Here is a 24,186-nt window from a genome sequence, read left to right on the forward strand (position 1 = left end):
GCAGAGGAAAAACTGGCTTCCATTACCTCAGAGGCAACAGCAGGGAATTCTTTTCACAGTAGGCTGACCAAAATAATACATTTGTGGGCGTGAATGGGTTTGTATGGAGCATGGTTCAACAGAGCTTGTATGTACTAGTTCTGTTGGCAGACATACAGTGTGCAGTGTGCACTAAAGCAAGGCATATAAGTGTGGTGATCTTCAAATCATATTACCATAAAGACAGTTAACAATTTACAGCTGTGTAAACCTTCTAAAATAACTTATTCTCAGTTCTGCTCAGAATAATGAAAAAATTCTGGCTTTTGTTACTCGGCATGCTAAATGAATATAGGATATGTGTCAGAATAATGTGAAGGGATATGTGAGATGTATTGAAAACAAATATTCTAATGGTTAAATATTCTTTTTAAAAGCCGTTCCAACTCCTTTGTGAAGATAACAATCTGAAAAACGATGCAGGAAACGTTTTTTATGGTCATGAGACAAGAATAAAAGCTTTATCACATGTACGAATAGTACACTGACTAGTTGCTCAATTCCTTTTAAGGGACACTGCTGTGGTTAAACAAACAATAAATCAAGAGAGCTTCGTCTCCTCTTCAAAAGAAACAAAAATCCCTCAGAGAGTTCAAGTGTCTCCGTGGGATTTTTGTTATTTTTCCTCGGAACAAAAGTGCTGGCAAAGAAAGCGGTAAAACTACATTTCATTCAGCTGGCACAAGGCCCCAGGCCAGAAAAGGAAATGTACGATTAAATGTGACTTATTTGAGAGAAAGAGAGAAAGAAAAAGAGGGACAGAGATGAAGGACAGATGTTAATAGAGCACAAAGAAAACGATTCTCCATAAAGCACCGCTCCGCTGAGCCATAATGTGCTTACTAAATATGACTAACTACCGAAAACATACATATGTATTTATATACTGTACATAGTAAACACATTCCTATTCCCTGACTGCATCCCTTTCTCTGCACACATGATCAATGGTGGAGGATATGATCTATTGTAGGGATGAACATCACCCAGCACCATGTTGTGTCTGGCATTTATAGTGCGGATAGCCTCACACCAATCACACCCCTGTGTGGATTGAGTATCTACATATATATGTAGAGACAGGGATGGTAATAAAATCATTTTTACATTGTGTTTCAGGCACTACGAACACACCAGAAAAGACCAGGCATTTTTATCTTTCGATGAAGAATGGCTGTCTTGCCCTGAATCAACTCTGTGGAATATCATTATGGGTCTAGGAGCCACTGTGTCATACATTTCTGCCAATTGCTGCTGCTACCTTCGACGGAAAACCCCATTAGCAACCCCTGTCGTATGGCACTTTAACAGAATCAGTATTCTGGAGCTGCCCTCCATGTAATTTAACTTTGAATAACAGCATCTAACAAAGCAACTGTTAGCCTCTTTTTCCCCTCGTGTTCAAGCCGCAGGAAGCCTGCTTCTTCTGAGATTGGAATTGAACCATCGGACTACACATAGCACCCACACTGGGAGAGACAGGGAATGAGTCTGGGCTGTGCATATAACCGGTCCACAATCACATAATACAGCAATGATAATAAAATACTACCACTTATGTAAGTAGCAATTTCCTGAAAGCATAGAGCAGGCTGAGGAGGCTGTCTGCATGTATATTTCTGTAATTTGGGAGGCTAGGAAAGGAATTCAGGTGTACACTCTGTGATGAGAGTTTGCTGCCTCGATGCAATAAATGTTTCCTTACTCTTCAGGCGATCCTGCATAGTTCAAAGTAGGAAGTGCCCCCTTAAGGAATACCTCTAGTAATGAATACAACAGGCCAAGGCAATTACAAAAACAGATGCAATACACCAATCTGTGCACTAGAGGGCAGAGTGAGCACCGACTGAAAGTCCCAGGGAAAATGAGAAGGGGAGTGCTTATATTTTTATGGGATCAATAAATACTTTACTTCCGCTTATGGCAATGTTTCACTATGGCTTTGTTTGAGAAGCCATTTTTCTTGTACATTACACTTTGAAGCATGTCAAAATTACCCAATAAACTGAATCCAGGATGTTGTACAGGCAAGCACATTTTGAATATCTGTCACATTCAACTTGTCATGATAATCGAATCAAGCAAATGCTACCATAGCCTCCAACATTTAACTTTTCTTTTTTACTGATCCCAAAGTCAGTGCTTTTTTATTCAGTGGCTCAAATGCTTATAATAAATGCAACAGCAGCAGCTATGCAAAAATACACTCGACTGGCTCACTACCAATGTAATGGTTGGTCTAAACTGCGTTTTACATTACTGCACAGGCTGACTAGTGTGTGGAATCCAAGAAATGCCTAAGTCACCAAATCAGTGGAAAAAGACTGCAGGCTATTCCATTCAGCACTTTTACTGATGTAGAAATTAATTTTAGCTGGCGTTGTGTTTAGTTTACAACAGTCTTTTCATGCGTTGAAAAAAAAACTTTGCTGGTGGACAGTGCCTTAGGCTGTCAAACTATTCAGAAGAAAAAATATATTTTTTTTATTACAACCTCAATAACAAAATAAGTGTGGAAGAAATTGAAAGAAAAAATGAAATCCATATTTATCAGCAACTGTTTTGATTAGACCGCTTCAAAGGCCTGGCAAAACAGTAACTCCTGTCAGTAGAAAAGCAAATAGCATGTGTTCAGAAGGGATTGAGCGGAGGGATAAACAGACATTGTTCCCTTTTAGCTTTGGAAAAGATTTGGCTTCAAAGCTCCTCTTTTGTCGAGAAGTCAAACCACTTGAAGTGACCCTGATTCACGCCGTTAAACGGAGCTTGAGAAGGAATGTAAAACTAAGGCCTTTGTCAAGTCTGGAAATACCCGCTCCAAACTGACCTTTACCATTCCCTCCAGGCTAACCCTCATTAACTACCCACAGTAAACGTTAATCATGGCAGGTGTTGGGCAACACACCGACTGAGTGGTTTGAATTAAAGGGACAATACGCAATGTGTTCCTGCACACCTTCACGGGAAGAAGCAGAACCAGCAACATTCCTTCTTTTTAACCTTCTAAACTTCCATATATATGCATGAACATATTTCATTTGAAGCTATATATAATTTGTTTACAAACTCTTCCCAAATTATAAATAGCACCAATCTATTTTCATAAGTATCAGATTGCCATCGGTGAACAGGGAACACTTCATCTGTTTTGCATAGAGGAACACTTAATGACTATGAGTAAGGGATACGTTTCAGGATCATAGCTACTCTAACATCAACCACAGCGGGGAGAATGACCAAGAGCTTTCTAATCTTGTCGTGAGCCTATGCACTAAGCGCAGTATTCGCTCTCTCTCTCTCTCTCTCTCTCTCTCTCTCTCTCTCTCTCTCTCTCTCCCTCTCTATTTGTCTCGTTCTCTCCCTCTTTCTGCAGCCTGGGCGAACACAGCCACATCAATACCACGAGGAGTAAATCAAATTAATCGATAGGAGATCTGTCAGCCTACAATTGGATGTGACGTGCTTGTATCCAAAAGACACAAACCCAAGATTCCACATCACCTGGGATACGCACAGAGTACATCTGGAATTCATCTGATAAAATAACCCATATTAGCTCACGATGAGAGGAATTCATAAACTTCTCTGCGGTTTCTTCCACTCCGCCTGACCATGGGAGATTTAAAATAGTAAATTATTCTAAATGGCTTCACTGTTGCCATGGATATCACCCCCCACCCTCTACCCCACTCCCCACACTGCAATTACAGTAATATGCTTCAACATGGCAGGTATTAAAGCTCTAATAACTGGAAGCCTAGAAACGCATTACATTGGTGAAAACATATACGCTATATGTAGGGTTTCTGTAACACAGATTGTGTATGGAGCCACAGATTAAACATTTAAGAGCAGTTAAAAAGCATTGACCTGTATAATCAAAGAAACCAGTGTGAAGCCTAAAAAGGGAGAGAAGCGCAGAGAGAGAGAGAGAGAGAGAGAGAGAGAGAGAGAGAGAGAGAGAGAGAGAGCGGGAGAGAGAGCGGGAGCGAGGCAGTCTATTTCAAGGTTATTGATGCCATCTTTTCATGACCTCATTTTTAATTCAGAGAGCCAGGCCTGACAGCTAATCTGGGAAACGGTTTAAATAAATATCATTAGAGCTTTTCCCAGCTGGAGTTGCAGACCTTGGTTGGATGTTAAATATTGATTTTTCCCTTTAAGCTAATGAACACTCAGATGACCGCAATGAGCAACTTTGGAAATGACAATTACTTAAGGTTATCGTGAAGCTCAATTCTAACTCTGCGCTCTATTATCCTGCTTGCACAGCCACTCTGGAGCAGCATAAATACAGTGATTATGTCTCCCCATATCATTCACAATAATGTCTCCTAGGCAACCATTTCAGATGATCTCCATTGCAGTGAGGTAAATGGATAATGTGGATCATTTCACATTAGTCAGAGCTTGGGATGTCCAAGGTCTTTAGCAAAAAAAGACCAAGCACTGAATGTTCACTTAATCTAACCCAATTACATCCAAAATGTGCCACATCTTTCGGGGGGGGGGGGGGGGGGGAGGGGGTTATTCCAAAACAAAAAGTTGTAAGGAACGTTCCAGAAAAAAATCTTGATTGTGTATGTGCACGAACGAGTGTGTGTGTGTGTGTTTCCTTATTGCTGAGTAATCATTAGGGAGAAACAAAGCCTCCACAAGGGAAAAAACATACACTTCAACAAACACACAAACAGGGTCATTCATCATACGCTTCCAACGCAGGGAGGTGGAAGGAAGAATAGCTTTGTTTGCTGAGATAATACAGTGAAGTTAATTGCCCTCAGAGCAACTGAAACAGTGAGCCTCAGCTAAAATCCCTCCATGTTTTTTTGGTTTTTTTCGCTGATATTACTACCATTTCTCTCTCTCTCTTTCTTTCCCTCACTCTCTCTCTATGTATATCTCCCTCTCCCTCCTTTTTGACAGGGTGATATTCACCCCGCAGTGTGGATTATTATTGGTTTGTTTTGATTCAGCACTATTTCTCAGTATTTCTGTGGCTGGAAAGAGTGGGGGGGGGAAAAGCCAGCGCAGCAGTCACACCTCACTGGCCCCTTCGTCCCTCTCTCAGCCCCCCAGCCTCCCACCTCCCACTCCCAGCCCTGTGCCCCCCTCTGGGTGCCCCCCCCCCCCCCCGTCTCCGCCCCCCCCCCCCCCCCCCCCCCCCGGGTTCCCACCATGGTGACAGAATACAGCACTGGCTTGTACAAGGAAGCTTAAAGGCTGAAGATACCGTTGAAATGCTGAACCGTATCCAATTACCGGGTACACCGCACTGCTTTTATCACATTCAAGGTGATATTTACCGTAGTAACCCAGAGATGTTATTGAATTTAAAGAGCCAGCCATTCAAGTCTAATTGTAACCACCGCGCTTGTCAATATTGCCTTGCATTACATCTGCACCCATCACTCATTCACACTTTAGAACCTTTATTCAGACCAACTGTGCTTGTCATTTTGCTTATTTCCACAGATGCTCTGTACCACAAAAAAAGGTTCCTGTGCCCTCAATATTGCTCAGTGCAATATTGCTGGCTAAGCTGTCTTTTGACAGGTAAGTCTGTTTCCGCGGCGATGCCGGTGCCTGAACGGGAGGAGCCCAGAGGCCTCGCTGGGGCTTAATCGCCCGTCGGAGAGAGGCTTTCTGAAAGAGTGGTTTTCTGCAGCCAGGCAAACTGCATTAGCCATTTGTTTAACCTTGAGAATCTGTGTGTGCGTGCATAATGCAGCTACGGAAGGACGCTGTTCACGTGTTTGCTTGGGTTCGAAACCCCCCCTAGATAATGGTGTCAGGTTAGAGAGAGGCCGAATGGAACTGTTGGGTAACCATGGTGAAGAGGTCTGTCCTTAAACCATTGATCAGTTAACAACAATTAAAGATAATGATTACTTTATTACTTCTATACTGTTTGAAATGTTCTGAATATACAGTAATAAACAATGTTTGATCTATACCTTGCTATATTAAGCTCATGAGCACATAACCCTTGGTTATGTCCAGGACAGAAATATGCAATATCTAATATCTATTAACTATGAATCGAACCAGCGACCTTCTGATTATTAGCCCGATTCTCTAACCGCTCAGCCACCTGACTCCCTATGCCTGCATAGCCATAAGTTAGGACTTTGTAAGGTGTGACTAGGAAAGGCCTGGGTCACTAATGTAAGTCAGAGGTCACAATATTGCCAAAGTGTATAATACCATGCAACTCTGAATGAGGAAAATAGAATGGCTTGCTTTCTCAGTTTCCTTACAGAAGCAGGAAGACACAGAAACCATATGAGTGTATTGTTGATTAGGTCAAAAAATACATATACAGTATGTAGCCCTAACAACTTGATGAATATGCAGTGTGCTTCTGAGGAAAGGTTGCCTGCCTTGGGTGTATCCCACCAGGGTATGTAAAAGTTGGAAGCATGATGCGCAGGGTTGGATGTGGAGAAACTATCTTCAGACGGGAGCTGAGGTGCCAGCCAGCTGATAACTCACCTCTCGTAGTGACGGCGAGTACATGTGGCGGCACTTGTGCTTCCTGGGTTGCCACCCAGCTCATCGTATACATTTTTCCACTGTCGGCGAACTGTGATCTGAGAGGATAGAGAGGAAGAGAGAGAGAGAGTGAGCGTGAGAACTTAAGATAACTGTTTCTCCTGATGCAGTTATTCATACAGTAACATCTTTAGACACATGTCTATGTCCGGGCGATACGTATTGATCCTTGTACAGAGTGAGCTGCTGATATCACAAGACACACTGTTCTGTTATGTAATCAATCTTGTCAGCACGAGGAAGCTATGGATAATAGCTGTGGATAACAGCATCGCTACAACTGGGGCAAAGACAACACTGTGGTTATGATGCTTCTTTTAGAAGCCTGACTGCCTGCCTGAATGATGAGCTACATCATTGAACAGATACAAACCACACAGTTTCCTGCTCACAAAGACAAACATGAAAGGGTGATAATCAGCAACAGATCAAAAACGCTCCAATAAGAAACAAGTCTCTATTACACGAGCCGTTTCCTGTTTATGGTTCGGCTGGCTGTCTATTTGTATGACTTTAACGCTGCTAATGAAGTCAGAGGCGTTTGCAACTCACATCAAAAGGCTCGAGATTTGGAAACACTTTTTGTATGAATAGCAGGTAGCTCAGCTGCCAAGTCAAATGTCTTTTCTTTGCCATCTGACTTGAATATAGCAGTCCACTTTACGGCCCCAACATGGGAAAAAGTTACAGATTTGACCAATTTCCTCTGACAGAGGAGAGAAACATGTGTTTTCCACTTAGAGGGGGTTTTAAAACAACGGCATCATTTTGCGAAATGTGGGGCTAACCAAGAATTTCTTGGGACTATACGACTGTGAGGGAGACTGAAATGAAGGGGGGAATGGTGCAGAACATGTGTAAACACTTACCAACTCATATCCCCCGAGTCTTCTGGCTGCTTGAAACATAGTCCAAAGGTTTACTGTTAAAAGGACAACAAACAATGAGGTCAATGGTGAAGGAGACTAGCCATCAGATACATAACACTGTCAAAATCACAAACTGCAGTAGAGACATTACAAGGAAAGATATCATGGCAAAAAATGGTAATGACACACCAAAAAAAATCTTTGAAAGACTTCTTTGTCTCTGAAGTTATACATGTAACGAGTAGCACTAGGAACTATTTGGAACAAAGTCTGTCATTAAAACCATTGTGTTGAATTCTTGGAAGTACACACAGAATGAGCGCAATAAACATTACAATATCAGTTTCTGGTAAATGCTTTTCAAACTACATCGTTAACAAGTACATGCCAACTAATTAGCCATTTTATAACAATAAGCTGAGCATTACTTCAGTGAATGGGTATGAATCAAGATAATTATAAGCATCCAGTATAAAGTATATTTGCGCCCTCAACATCAGGCACAAATGCAAATGATAGTTTGCATATTATATCCAATGCAAACCCGGGCAGACAACATGATGTGAGGATTGAAGTACTGTGCAACGCAAACGATTCTAAGGTAATCAAAATCCTGCCTAATAAAAACCTTATAAAAGCCTGAAATCTCTCCATATCTGACATTGTATTTACCCGCAAACAATGAACTTAGGTTATTGTGCGATTTCCCCCCCAAACAATGACATTTGTATCTGCTTTCTGTAACATCATTGTTTAACATTTTTATATGAAGACCTATAAATAAAAAAATAGGCTCGCCCAGGGAGAAATCCATCAAAATTCAATCTGTGCGTACACAAAGGCTTGCATTTGTCAAAATGACATTTTCCTATCTCCGCATTTGACAGCATTGATTTTTTTTCTCCCTCCTCTCCACGACTGTTGTCAATGCACACACGGAATAACAAAGGCAGCAGGCTGGGTTTTTCATTTGAACTGAGGAGACCGGCTTTGTATTTTCCTACTGTAGAGCTACTCTGGCCTATTAACTGCGTTGTTGTGCATCGACTGTAATTACCACACCGGCGTCCAGAATTAGGAAGGACAGACAAGAGAGATAATACAAAGAGAATCTTCTTCTTAGATGTGTCAGTGCCTGTAATTTTTTATTATTAATTCCCTCCATTCAACAGGGGTAATTATCAGAGAGATAAGGATAGCGAAACAGGCCAACACAATGTACCCCTGAATACACACAACCTCAATTAGACAGAGAGGTACAAGAACCTCTATTAAAGGCACATTTAAATTAATTTTCAACAACAATAATAGATCAAGGACATTTAGAATGTGCGATGTGATTTAAACACTCAACTATCTCTCTCCCTCCCTAGTCCTTGCTCAGCCTTCCCAACCACCCCCCCCCCCCTTCTTTACTCCCACCCTTCCAACCACCCCCCCCCCCCTTCTTTACTCCCACCCTTCCAACTAGCCCTCCCTGGACCCTTCCCCACTCCTATCTTCCTCTCATGCTCGCATTGGGAATGCAGTGCCATTATTGGGAGTAGCTGTTTACCCAAGTGAATGGAAGATAATGAAACAGCCTTTTGTCATGTGGCCTTGTAGTCATCAGAAGTGCATTTATCTCCTGTCTGGGGCTGGGCTGGGCCGAACGGCAGACCTGGATACCTCCTAGAGCTCCTGCTAAACATAATGCTTCCTATCTATTCAGACAGATAACAGACTGAACTGTGGGGATGTAGATCAAGCAGACTCTCAGCTAAAACCCACTCCATTCAAATAAAAGTGGGGATTGATTGATCAGTCTTATGCACTATTTCTTGCCTATCTGTGCTCCACTGTCTGGTCTGTATTGAGCTTCCATGGGAGGAGGTATTTGTTGCTGTCTGTGTGTGTATTTGAGAGCCAAAGGCGAGAAAGGAAGATGTCATTGAATAGACTGTGTTAACAATCCCACAGGAGTGTAGGAGGGAAATTAAACTGAAAGTGACAGGAATACTCTACCATGCCATTCAAACATCATGTGCTTTGCAGTTATGCTTAATTATAGATTAACTCATGAAAGCAAATGGACGAAAAGAGGCACATATTTCAATTTTCATTACGGAAAATGTTTTCCTTTGATGCTTAAAAAGCGGTTGCAGTGGTTAAAAAGGAGTAAGAATAGCTGATTCCATCTGAGGATTTGTTGTAATAATTATATTAACTTGCTACCCCCCCAACTCTCTCTTTCTCTTTACATGTGTCTGAATATTCCTGCTGCCAATTCAAGGACAAAGTTTAAACAGCATTACTACCAGTCTGTAATGAGGACTCTTCTCTTATGATGTGGCTGAGCTTGTAATTCAAAGCATGCTCTGTATGTAAAACAGTTGGCGTTTCGCCTGCTACACAAATGCTGTGGAGGAGACAGATATAACTACAGTAAGAGTACACCGAGACACTTTCATACTTTCTCAACCACAATGACCTACTTAGCAGCAAAATCTCTTGTATTGAGCATGACATTTGTCAAAATATCAGTACAATGGTGTTCTGGCCTTCATGTCAGGGTTAACCACAGCTTTTGTGTGTCGAAGAGCTTTTCAAGTGAGCATTACAGTACAGAAAGTGTCATTAAAAAAACACTCATCTTCCTAATGCACAAATTGCTCTTTCCTAATGCTGCATTGCTGCACATCGAATGTTGAATGGTCCTTCCTGTACATGGTTTTCTACAAAAGGCATTTCCTCCTAATGTGTACAGTGCAGGCCCGACATTTCAAGGGGAAACATCCGACCTACATACGCCTCGTTTGATCTGATGTGTTTTACTCTGCCTGTGATGAGGAGTCAGGTGGCTGAGCGGTGAGGGAATCGGGCTAGTAATCCGAAGGTTGCCTGTTCGATTCCCGGTCATGCCAACTGACGTTGTGTCCTTGGGCAAGGCACTTCACCCTACTTGCCTCGGGGGAATGTCCCTGTACTTACTGTAAGTCGCTCTGGATAAGAGCGTCTGCTAAATGTAATGTAAAATGTGATGCTTCGATACTGCTAAGAAAGTGTTTTGGACCAATGTGAGTCGTTGCTACAGGAAGACAGGTGTTCCTGCCTAGTCATATGAACACATGCAGCACAGCACCTTGACCCTTGTCATTAATCATCAGATCTGTGTCATCCGGTTCTGTGTAATTATCTTTTAGATTGGGAGATGACTATACTTTATTCTGCCACACTTTATATTAGGGTTACATTAACTACCATGCAACCACATTGCAATACCTCTAGTAAAAACACTGTCGGTAAATAGGAACTGCTATGTAAATTATGTCAATTGCATTAAATGTTATTGTAAGCTATAACAAAAGTGAGGGAAGGCACATTAGAATCGGGAGAATACCTGGTGGGCCGCTCTGCCCGCTCATAAATTGGGCCGGCAGATCGCCTTCTTTCTCTTTGTTTTATCACAAACCGAATAAAACTATATGTGTAAGTTTGTTAATTTACTATGTGACTGATAAGCTAATAGGCTACACTAGGTTTTAATTTAAATGAGCGTGTGATCAGACATTGCATTAAAAAGTGCCGTTTTCAGTTGTCGTGCACATGCTCTCTTTCTCAAACACAAGCGTGTGTACCAACGTTGTTGCCATGGCAACAACCCTAAACCATCATTTATTGTTGTGGAGGGAGTTAGCAAGTTTAAGCTGATGCGAAAAGAATAAAATGGATGGGAAAAAGATGCCAGGAGGAACTGAAAAAGCCAGGTAAAAAAAGCAAGATCTGTCACTTCATAAATCTAGGTTCCTGCAAGGGTGGGAAAAATATGTTTTCTCAAAAGCCCTGAATCTTTCAGGTAAAAATCTGTGTTGTAATTTCCGGCAAATATAACAATATGACTCCCAACGTAATGTTTATATTGCATAAAGCTCAAAAAACTATTTTGCACTGAAATTAATGTAAAAGATCTTGCTACGCGCGCGTGCATTAAGTTGCGATTTCAGCTCACATCACAACCTTGACTAGGTCTTAGGTTCACGCTAAGCCCTGAATGTTCAACGTATGGCTCGGCCCCTGGTGAAGATGGTCTGGTTTTGGCCACTGCCGGTCTGAAAATGGGTCCCACTCTGGCCCTGAGCCACAGTGTGGGGGAGTGGTGTGAGGGGTATGTGGATGAGGTAAAGAGGCCAAGTTACCAAAACAAGATCAATGTTAATCAATGTTAAAACAAGATCAAAACAAGATCAATCATCCCTGGAAAGCCCAACCTTCCCGTTTCCAAGTATCACAAGTGTTACAACTTGTGCCGTTAAATCGTAATAAAGTGTAACTACATAGCATTTCAATGAACTACTACAGTGTGACTCTAGGTATTGGTATGTAGTTACATGATAGTTAATGGCAGTTTAATGTGTTGACCTTATGCCCATATATAATCGTATGGTTTAAAACACTACCAGTACCTTTATGGTTTGAGCAGTCTTATAAAAGACTAAGAATAAGATATTAGATCATATGATAGGGAGTCAGGTGGCTGAGCGGTGAGGGAGTCGGACTAGTAATCCGAAGGTTGCCAGTTCGATTCCCGGTCATGCCAACTGACGTTGTGTCCTTGGGCAAGGCACTTCACCCTACTTGCCTCGGGGGAATGTCCCTGTACTTACTGTAAGTCGCTCTGGATAAGAGCGTCTGCTAAATGCCTAAATGTAAATGTAAATATGATAAGCGTGGATGAGAAGTTAGAGAGCCTGACTCACTCTGCTTGAACCCCAGGAAGGGGATCCTCTCGATAGGAGTCTCCCTGTCTTTCATGTACTCATACAGAGCCACCAGGAAGGCCTGCTCCTCTGCGTCACTCTCCTTTGACGATTCCTCCTCTCTCTTCTCATCCTTCTCTTCCTTCTCCTTCTCCTTCTCTTCCTTCACCCTCTCCTTCACCTTCTCCTCCACCGGGGACTTTTTACAGATGCTATTGCTCTTGGGTTTGGCTACTGTTATCTTGATGTTGGGGATGGATACCTTGCAGTTGACTTTGATCTGTGGGTAATGCAAATGAAGGAAGTTTCAGAGGCAAAACTGAACAACGAACGGTGGTGGTTCCACGGGTGATTGGTTCTTTCATACAAAATAACGTGTCATTAGCATCGGAAAAGCATTCTTTTAGACGGTTTGTTTTCCTGTGGTTTTCCAACTGTACCAAAAATAGTCTAATAACAGTCTAGCAACTGAACCAAACTCAACAAAGTGAACATAATCTCAACTTCTAGGGGAGTTTGTACCTTTGTTGGGGACTTTTCTGGGCTGCTGGAATCCTGTGACCCCAGTGACCCCTGTGACCCCTGAGTTTGACCCTGGGAGTCTCTCCTCTGGGAGACTGACAGCTTCTTCTTCCTGGGTCGACCTTTCAGGTTCGGGGCTGAGAGGAAGACAACAGAATTAGAGAGACGTTGCAGCGGCTGTAGTAACTTTAATACCTTTAATACTTTTAAAGGATTGTTTTGTTTTCATGAAATGTGTTTATTAAAACAAGAACTCTTGCGTCACTTTATCTCCCTGTACTGTAGCGCTCGCATTTGAGCTTGTAAACATTGTTAATTAAAGATAAATACGAAAAATATAAACCTGCCAGATAAGATTTATCTGTTTGAGAGAACAAATAGAGAACAAAAAAAACACCATCAAGTATTTAAAACCTCCAACTGTTTGTACACCCACATGTCAAGTTAACTAGTATCAACAGCAATGCAGTGACCTTCTAGAAACCTATGCTCAGAGGATAAAGGAGTCACTTGATTGGAGCCAGTTTCAGTCAAATATTTCACAGCAGCATTCCTAAAGCAATGACAATTAAATCATATTCAAGGTTAGAGGCAGCCGAGGGGAATCTCAGATTGCATTTTCATAAGGAAAAAAAAACACAAAAACGAAGCTAAATGAAATGGAAGGGGAGGAAGTAATTACCGGAGGTGAAACTTATAGTGACTCAGTGACCTATCACATCATGTTATTTCCAAAACAGCCTTAGAAAATTGCATGGAAAACCACACTTGGCCTTTAGTGACAATCTTGGCAACTGCATGTTCACAACAGAAGAGTATTATACTGCACATACTATTTTCCTTTAGTTTGTTCTCTCTCTCTCGTTTTTCTTTCTTTTCTTCTTTCTGTATAATGTAGAACTCTATCAATAACATCAAGTGCTATGGTATTCCTTTTAAACGTTGTGTCTGACTCACGACAGTTAATTCTTACAAGTTGACCTGAGTGTGTCACCAAACAGAGCTTGTTTTCTCTCTCTGTGACATTAGTTTAAACAGGCCAAGTCGTATCTGGAACAGGCAAGCTGTACTGTAGGCCCCAGTGACTTCATGCTCTGAATCTGGGACTGTTTTAGAAAGCCAATCTGTAACCTTGTTACATGGAGAGCTGCACTCAACAGTGAGTGTATTACATAACAGACCATTATGGTGAGTTTACACTTTTTTTCACACCAAATGTTCCTTATGAAAAACTAAAGAAAAAGATTTGCCTGATTTCTTGTTCTATTTCGAGGTATAGGATTACACATTATCTTGAGAGAATTACATTTTGTTAAAGCAACAGTGGTTGAATAAAAACAGTACATATACATATATATTCACTGTTTATGTGTGTGTGTTTTGGACGAAGCGGAACTGTGGTGATATGCTAAGCTCATGTGAAATGGGAATTATTGAACGCCCAATGACTTTATCACAATACGTCTGTGCTCACGGCTATACAACATTAATTACACTAGTTGCAGAGCAGCTGGAAACATATTAGAAGAGGAGAGAACCCCAGGCCAGACGAACCAGCAGGCAGGACCTTTCGGATGTCAGCTCGGAACGAGCCGCAAGGTCAAGTGAAGGAATGCAGGGAATCTGGCTTTATTAGTATTCCGCACTGAACTAATGACGTCTCCTTCTTCATGGCCTACTGTTCCAGAAAACACATCCTTTGTGCAGCACATGCACATGCTCGTAGGTATCAGCATGACTCTGCCGTCACTGTTATCTGGGTCACTGTCGTGACTTGAGATGACCAGAGAGAATCGCTGGTTCAGGTCCCTGGAGGATCACTTGCACACAGCTGTTAAAGGGTCTCAGCAGAATCTCACTTTGGATTCTTGTACCTTGAATGAAAGAGCTCCTCTTGGCTAAGGCGCACATAGGCTAACCACCTCAGGGGGGTTAAATCCATCACGCCTTGTCATTGAGCAGAACCCAGAAGGCATGAAAGTCACAATGAATTCACCAGCGTGGCTCAGTCTGACAACTTGATCTTTTGATGCATTGCAATGCTCCTCTTAATGTCTGACAGTGCTTTGTCTAATTATTTCCAATTCAATTAAGGGCTCCCCATACTTCATTATCATTCAGCGAACACTATCATTGAAAAAGCCATTAGAGCCCCTGGAACGGTTTCTGACGCCACACATTGACGGTGCTGCCATGGGGAACTGAAAGAAACATCATCAGGAGAGTTGGTTTGACGGCTAGTCTACCACTCACTCAACACTGGTTGATTTGAAAATAGAACTCTCTGTGGGCTTAACAATAGCACACACCTCTTATACAGTACTGGATATGACCATGAAAGCTTCAGCTAATTGCTTTAATGGGCAGAAGGTCATCCTTCTGTCAGAATAAATCATTTATATCGGAACCGTGGAAAAGTGCTGCAAGCAACGCAACAAAGATACAGCGCTGCTCCCCACTGCAACGTCGAGTTAAAATGCTGCTGCGCTCGCTAAAACGATTTCTCGACCACATACAAATTAGCTGCCCCCCTTCACTGAAGGAATGCTGATGCAAGGAGCCCCTTTGACTTTACCAGTCCGAAATAGCAACTTGTCGGTTTTTATACCCACATGATTCTATAACCAAATCAGCAGAAGAAACCTCTGTATAGCAATGATGTCTAAATAATGCCAATGAGTCTTTTGACATATTTCGCAGAAAGAAAAAAGAAAAAGGATGGGTTTTCCTCCAAGCCCTGGTGACACAAATTGGGTCAGAGTTCAAATGAACAGGAGCAAACCACAAGGAAAATGGCTGTCAGCTCTGTAGAAAAACATGCTTTGTCCCTCTGGTTGAAAACCACTTAAGCACTGACATCAAGTCAAGTGTTATTAGGATAACAGAATTAGAGAAAAAAAACAAGGCTAGTGCCCTATTTAAAGTCAACCTCTATTTCGGCTGTGTCAAAAGAGATATTAGCGTGTGGGTGAACTGCACATTAGACCTGTGTTATTAAGTTATGAACAGCAGCCAATATCAGACTTGTCTGACATGCCCATAATTTTCACTGTGGCACCTGACAGGGGAGTTATTATTTCTCTACTGTGCCCTTTGGCATATTTCCATGACAACCATATATAAAATACTGACAGTGAAATGGGTCACATATCGTAATAATAACTATGATAATATTCCTAGGAATTTATAAAAGAATTATAGATATATATATATACTGTATATATATAAATGGAACAGATATACACATATACAAAATGACCTACTTACTAGGATCAAAATATACATAAATACACATTTTTTCTGCAAAACGATACCAGATGAAGGTGTTATTTGTACAGTTAATGTGGTCAAACACAATCAGAGAGAGCACTTGGTATGGCGTACACATGAAAACACTTAGTTAACTGGCATCACAAAAGAGCACATTATTGTATGGCTGGGAGCTCTTCTAAATTTAATGAGGAATGTGGTACGCTTATTCTTAGCCAAGGCAGGGGATGCTGTTAACACACAAACCCATCCAAATTATGTCAAGCATGCAAAATTTCCCTCCAAGGTATTGCCCTGGTTGTCCATTACCCAGTAAGGAAAATATGGGGGGGGGGCTGAGAGAGAGAGACTGAGAAAATGACAGAGATACTTAAATGACGGTAAAATGGAGGAAGTGAAAGGTGGAGGTTGAAAGAGAGGAGGATTTGCATACACAGTCTCCTGTTCATTTCCATTATCTGTTAGTGAGCGGCCATTATTCATGACTTCTGTTTGCCAATTTGCCTCCAACATTCTGCACATGCACTCCCCCCTCTGACACAGAGAACAAGAAACAAGCAGCAAAACTAGACTAGACGATTGACTCTGACTTTTACATATGCCAAAATCATTGGTGGTAATTTATTTGCAATGGTGGGAACTAACTGTGTTCCCAAGGTGACAATGGATTTTTACCCGGTTAATGACGCGTTAATGAGCTTGTGCCTGGTGATCAACGTGTGTGTTGATATACCACACGAGACATTGAGTCTTTCTGGATTATAGATCCCACAACATGACCCCATCACAGTGTCTGAATATGTCATGTAAGAAGAGTAACTCCATCAAGGACACAACACTGTGTTACATGTGGGAGTAAACCAAATAACGTTTACAAATCAAGTAAATCTCATGTAAACAGCCTCAAGGTAGCCAGCCCAGGAACTGGAATCTTCCTTTCACACGCACATGCTGTGCACAGATTTTAATACACATACAGTACTTGACTTCGACTATAAGACGGTCACTCTTTAAATGTGTTTATGCTTGACTGATACCATAAATCGCCCCGCAAAATTCACCCTTCTCTACTCTTACGTTTTACATAAATGGACAATATCCCAAACCACTATTTATTTGATCAAATTGTTCTATTGTCCTTCTCATTCCACTTGAGATCCTATTCCCCTGGGGATGCAACTGGCAGAAGAACACGATCATTATCTCTCCGGCAGAACCTCCTATGCATGCAACTCTTGTTGAGTGTCTCCTTCTAGTCTTGTGTGTGCAGTACACACCTTCATACCAACAGCACTTAGCATTCAGACCTCTGGTCTTCGTAATGTACTAGACCTCACTCACCCTGTACTTCATGCACAGGGGGATACGTACACACTGTGCAGGCACAGGAAGGGAGGACAGGTTCTGCACAATGAACAAAGACGTCGTGGGGTATAGCAAGTTGTGGATATGTCGTTTGATACTTTTAAGTCAATGTATTTTTCTAAAAGGGTACTGTGATGAGATTGCCTAAAATTGTTTGATAATCATAGTGTTTATGGAAGATAACATGCATCACAACATAATGTTCTCATCTCAGAAATGGATGGACTAGATTGGGTCTCCACTGAATAAAAAGCCATTGCTACAACCGCCATTATCAAGTACTCTAATTTTAATATGCGGCTATCACCGTCACAACATGTTCGTCTCCTGTTTGTTTCAGCAATTTGCAAATGAAATTCTGCCACCATATTAGATGGGTCACATCAATTCATCCTGAAATCGATTCTATTTCTGGCAACTTCTATCACAGAGTGAGCAAATGTAATTACAAGACAAAATGATTGCTATGCCTACCCAACAAACGTCTGTGCGCGTGGAACATTAAAAACCTATTATGAAAGGGAACAATTTGACAGATATATTGTGGAGGGCAAATCCAGCCATATGTTTAGTGAAGATGAGGACAAAAAAACAGGTAGTAATTATCAATCATCATCGAAAATGCTGTCAAAACAGCAGGGCAGTTTGGACTCCGGTCCCCATGGCAACGAGCCCAATCTCAGCGTGTGTGTTTACAGGATATTAAATAGTTATTTTTCAGTTCTGACTCCCTCTAAGCTTTTTTACAGGTGGACACAGAATGAATCTGCCTGTTTTTGGAGCTACAGGACACTAATGTGTAAAACCACAGCAGGTTGGGTTTAGTGTGTGTGGAGGCAAAGAGAGGGTAAGGGGGTGTAGACTCATGTCATATGGCCACGACCTGATCACACTCACACACAAACATTACCAATTAGTCAGCAGATATGCAAACATCCACAATAGCTTGTATTCTCTCCAACGAGGGTTAGTCAGTGATAACTTATTAAGTCAGCAGATATTTGACAGGGTATTCAAGAGAGAGCTGTACTGTTGTGACTGATGTGGCCGATAATGACACTGAGGTTCATGTTTCCCTCCAAGATCACGATCTCTTCCATGATCAAGTCCACGTCTCTATTTTAATGCGACGTCCACCAGATACCTGAATAAGTATCCACTACTGGCCAATCCATGACGTAAAGGCTATTCACAGTCCTGTCTAACATAGCACATCAGCATGTGTGAATTTGAACAGATCGTATGTCTGGGAATGTTTTTAGTACGCTGCCAAATCGGCGCGACCCTCTGGTATACATCACTCTTACTGTATGTCCCAGTTATATCAACTATCCAAGAAGTAATATTGCATTCATTTAAAAACACAGATTTGCTAACTAACGTGATTAACAAATAAACATAAAAGCAATTTGAGGAGGAATTGGCAGAAGTGCGCCTGAATTTATTTTCCTTGTTTATCATTGCAGTCATTTGCAAATGGCAGTGTTATTTATGCGATGTTGTTTTGCTTGTGCCCCCTCGGGAAAGAACATTACTCTTTCATCAGATCAAATGAAGTGAAACGGAGCGATTCCAGGAAGAGCCAATTAAACTGTTCAAAGAAGTTTATTATTGCAAGGATTATGAAATCATTCTCACTGGATGGGAGTGTGTTGAGGGTGTGAATATTTGTGAGTATTTGTGTGCTTACTGCTGAGAAAACCTCATAAAAAAGCCAGTACACGAAAGCTTTGCAATTCAACTATGTTATTAATGTATGTATGTACAGTATCAAGCGTTACTCATTACAATGAGAAATAAATCCTTCTCCTCGAAAATGAATGCAAGATACTGAACACGGTATGTAATCACGTACACTGCCTCATCACGTGAATATATTTTTTTTGCTATGTATCCTTTCTTCATTTAATTCGGTTTCTATCTCTTTTTTCTTCTATGTGTTCTTCTCCTCAGCTCATGTGATACACTCTTGATCTCTGTGGCAAGTCATTGACTGGTCCTCATTAATACATATCATCCTGTAGACTATGCAAGCTTTCAACCGGGCCGTACTGCCAGCCGGATTGAGGAATACGGTGACCTTTGACACTGCAAGAACTTGATAACATCAAATCTCATTTAAATCATGACATGGGGTGTGATTGCAACACACCAAAGGCACTGGCTACAGTTCATAAATATAAATCCATCTCTTCTTCTTAGCAGAAACGCACAATTGATGCCATGTTGTCAAACGAAAGCTACCATATGAAATGTATACATTCAAACTGCTCCTATGTGTAAAAATTAGGGGTGGGAAATATATAATTGAAAAAATCGATTCACATTCGAATCACGATTCAGTCTTCTAGCGATTCACATCGATTAACAAATTTAAAAAATCGATAATCGATTATTATTTTTTGTCTTCTAAAATCTTGGAAAAGTCGTGAATCGATTTTTTATCGTATCGTGACCCCAAGAATCGATAAGAATCGTGAGGTAACAACAGATTCCCAGCCCTACTAAAAATACACAGCAGATGACATGTCTACAAAGTTTACATGTAGTTGGGAGGCAGATGGCTGAGCGGTGAGGGAGTCGGGCTAGTAATCTGAAGGTTGCCAGTTCGATTCCCGGCTGTGTCAATTGACGTTGTGTCCTTGGGCAAGGCACTTCACCCTACTTGCCTCGGGGGAGAATGTCCCTGTACTTACTGTAAGTCGCTCTGGATAAGAGCGTCTGCTAAATGTAAATGTAGTTTTAAGTTCTGTCTGAGGTCTTGTGACTGACCGTTGGCATGGGTTGTCAATGGCCATTGTTTAAGAGAGTAAAAATCCCTTTAAGGGATGAAAGGAAAGCTAACTGCACACAGACAGACCAGACCAAATACGGACTGTCGTTCCAACGAGTGCGAATGTAAAACAGACAAAAAGAAATTACGTAATATGAGATTTGCTAAAAACGGGCTAACCTTCAATAACATTTCCAGATTATTGGTATTGACAGAGTGAAACAAAAACTAAATGGGGCTGAGGCTTTATGGAAATCAAACAATCTGTTTTGAATAGAACTACTGACAAATCAGAGAACAAGCTTCGAGGCTTATGCTATTCATTACAGTGAGGAGGGGGGAATCACAGCGCCCTATAAATAAATGAATGCAAGGATAAACACACCCATGCATCAATAAAATAGATATATTCTAATAGATAACGCTCCAGTTACACGAGATGGGATTGAGTTAACCAAGGACCTATCATTACGACTTTGTCAATTAGAGTGAGCTACGTATGTAGCAGTGGAGCATGGTGATTATAAATAATCATTTTAAATAGGCCAGCGCATGCTTTTCCACTGCCTTTTGTCTGGTTATGGAGCAATTTGTTCCTACGAGAAATGACAAAATGTTCCCTTCACTAAACAACACACAATCCTCTTTCTTGTATTGTGCATGTCAAGAGGAATGAGACTGCAGGCATGTCAGTGTTTGTCTGAGGTTTTTGAAGTTACACATAATCTAGGTTCAGAAAAGACCAACATGCCCCTACCTGCACCACTTAACACCAAGGCTTACACAAGCTTCTTTATCATAGGGAGGTATTAGAGAGCACTCTCACCATTAACTTCAATGGAGACTTCAGGGGTTCAGCAAATATCTTCTACAGTTAGTCAGTGAGATTACTTAGTGGACTCCAGGTCCCAGCATGCCTCTGTAGCCTCAATGGAACATGTTACTGCATTTACTGCAGGAGCTAATCCATATCAAACTCCTGGTAGAACATTCTATCTCTCTCTCTTGCTCTCTCAATATCTCTCTCTCTCTCTCTTTATGTCCAGATAAATGGTATAGATCTCTCTGAGGCTGTTTACAGGGGAAATGATGGTAATAATGCCCATCTGGATAGCTTGCATGTTTCCAATTACAACAGAAAAATAGGGAATATCATGATTCACCACATGGTCAGGCTAATTCTATCAGAGGGCTGAAAATGCTTTTATTTTTAATGCCATATGAATGTCAGCTTCTTGTTAGCATGGAAATCTTTTCAGTGACTCTTCCTCCTTCCTCAGAACCTATGTCTCAATGATGTGACACATCAATGATTGAATGCGTGGATTACACAACTATAAAGAGACCAGAAAAATCACTTAGTGATTCACCAAGTATGAGCACAGTGCCGGTTGCTATAGGATAGACGCTGCACAACCCCTGATGTAAGCTCAGGAGGAATAAAGCATTCATGATAGCATCAAACCTTCACCAAAACTCAGGTCACACAGTGTGATTTCAACACAGCAAACCAGCTCCATGTTGCTAACAGTTTAGAGAGGATAAAAATTGTTCTGTCGTAAGCAATCTGCAGCTCCACTGGGATCCAGTGAAGGGGAGTGACACAAGCACACAAAGGAAATCACTCCCTTATCAGACTGTTTACATTCAGTCCCTATCCTGGCCACGCTGGGCTGCCCTCGGAACATAACCAGCCTTTACACTTTGCTATGACTAACCCCTGAATTTCACAACCACTTTTAAAAATAGACCTCCATTCCCCCAATCTGTTTAGAACACATGCATCTGGAGAGCATTAACATATAAAGCAATAAATCTTCTTTTTTTCTCTATTTCTCTCCTCCCCACAAGAGGATTACAAAAAGGATTCCGATGGATCCCAGAAAATTTCCCCCTTTTTAATAAACATCAAACAGCAACAGTGAAACTAAAAACACTGATGGAACATAAAAGATATTGATTCTGTTTCCTTGTGCTTGAGAGTTGGAATGTAGGGCGAATGAGAAAGGGAGGCTATAGCAAAAACATGATTGCCTCACCAGCTTTCAAAATACTGTTGATTTAAGCAATGTGCACACATGGGTGTTAGGTTTCTACACAAGTGGGGGCAGGGAGGGGAGAGAAGTCAGCAACTATAGACTCTCTTTGATTACAACAGAAAGGAAACTCGCCCAGCAATATTATACATGCATGCTTTTGCGGTTAACATGCAGGCATGTAATTAATCCATTGTCAGGACAATGCACAGTGTCTAACGCCATATTTAAAAACTGAACAAAGCTATTTCCCCTCTTCATTTCTATGCATAGTAATTGCTTCTACTTAAAACACAATTTATCCTGTTATGTAATGATTCATGTCAAACCTATTATACATGTGGTTCTTACATGGAAATGTTATCCAGAATTGTGATAACATTATGCAACAGTCTCTTTCTCATTATCACCCAACAACGTCAGACATGAAAACGAATCACACAGCAGGTACAGGATGCTAAATGATGCTAACTTATGTTATGTTTCCCTAACTACAACAAGTACATGTTTGCGCAGATACAAGAGTCCATTTCTATTAGGTGCTCATATCCAAATATGTCCTCAAGGTTCTTGTAAATGAAAAAACCCACTCCTCCACCAAGCTCTTAAAGCTCTGTTCCAATTACACTACAGCGGAACAGAAACTCTGCAAAGACATGAGGCCCCTCCACCCCCCAACTCTGCACCCCCACCCTGAGAAGGGTGACATACTTTTGTGAATTAGAAAAAAGATTCTCTATCAAGGGGCAATGGCAGACTAAGACTTGGCCCAAAGATAAAGGTCAGAATTAGCATTAAAAAAGCAGAACAAACAATCGTCTCCACAGCCCTTTCTTGTTTTTTTACAACTGGCCATTATTCAGTATTCACATTCCCCTGGCACTCAACCCAATAAATTGTGAATTAAACATGGGCAAATTTAATGTTTCCCTTACACGAGTAAAACACACATTATGCGGTTTATTCAGGAAAATTGTTGTTTACCTAGCAGCTTTTCAGACACCTTCAGTCAGTCTGAAAAGACTTGTATTATATAGTATTATGAGCCAAGTGAATAAGCAACAGCAACAGGGTGTTGGGCTTGCTAGTCAGAACATATTTTCCGATGAATAAAACTGTTTCCCCTCACCTTTGCTGCTCTCTCGAAACTCAAATTACCCAACCAGTCAGCCAGCTAACTGGGAACCACAACTACTTTTTGGACCTTCCAATATTTTAAGTGAATTGAAAAAGAATACAGCTCTGTTTAATAAACTAAGTTGAGTGCTGATGAGAGATCTTATCTTCAGGTCAGTCAGACAGGGACGCTCATTAGCTGTGCTGATCTACTGATTGGGTCAATTTCATTCCAATTTATGAAGCGACTCGGTCAATAAACCGGCCAATGATCTATTTCTGGGGGGTCAGATGGCTGAGCGGTTAGGGAGTCGGGCTGTTGCCGGTTCAATTCCCGGCCGTGCAATATGACGTTGTGTCCTTGGGCAAGGCACTTCACCCTACTTGCCTCGGGGGAGAATGTCCCTGTACTTACTGTAAGTCGCTCTGGATAAGAGCGTCTGCTAAATGACTAAATGTATCTGGAAAACTTACCGAACTCGTCACACACGCTCTCGTTCTGGAGCAGCGTCGGGTGCTCGAAGGTGTCCCTGCAGTACAGGATGCGTGCGTTGCCGTGGAGGGACGCGATGCCGCCAAGCGCCAAGACGGTGTGGTCCGTCAGCAGGGCAGAAGGCTGCTCTCTGAAGCGGGCCAGGACCGAGCGGTGCCGACAGTACTGGGGGTAGCTCAGCACCAGAACCTTTCTGCCATCGTCTTCCTGACCTGAGAGAATAACAAAACATTCCAAAAATATATATCATTATATTATTATTTAGCAAGTATTTATTACATTCAACCTGGGTTGAAATGTCAGCCTACCACCCCACTGGCCATGTTAACCTAACACTTCAATGATGTGAGTGTCAATGCAAATGATCTCAACCCTCTCTTTATCTTAGGCCGTGTATATATATATATATATA

General features: G+C 41.5%; 1 protein-coding gene across 1 annotated transcript in view; it reads right to left on the reverse strand.

The window, feature by feature from the left end:
- LOC136943531 (AT-rich interactive domain-containing protein 5B-like) overlaps positions 1 to 24,186 on the reverse strand; it is a 45,951-nt gene that overhangs the window by 3,910 nt on the left and 17,855 nt on the right. The window contains exons 4-8 of the mRNA XM_067236886.1: positions 23,756 to 23,986; positions 12,722 to 12,858; positions 12,200 to 12,479; positions 7,464 to 7,516; positions 6,535 to 6,632 (exon numbers count right to left, since the gene is read on the reverse strand). Of these exons, the coding sequence (XP_067092987.1) occupies positions 6,535 to 6,632; positions 7,464 to 7,516; positions 12,200 to 12,479; positions 12,722 to 12,858; positions 23,756 to 23,986 (799 nt within the window). The remainder of the gene's footprint in view (positions 1 to 6,534; positions 6,633 to 7,463; positions 7,517 to 12,199; positions 12,480 to 12,721; positions 12,859 to 23,755; positions 23,987 to 24,186) is intronic.

Source organism: Osmerus mordax, chromosome 5, assembly GCF_038355195.1.
Source record: "Osmerus mordax isolate fOsmMor3 chromosome 5, fOsmMor3.pri, whole genome shotgun sequence".
NCBI lineage: Eukaryota > Metazoa > Chordata > Actinopteri > Osmeriformes > Osmeridae > Osmerus > Osmerus mordax.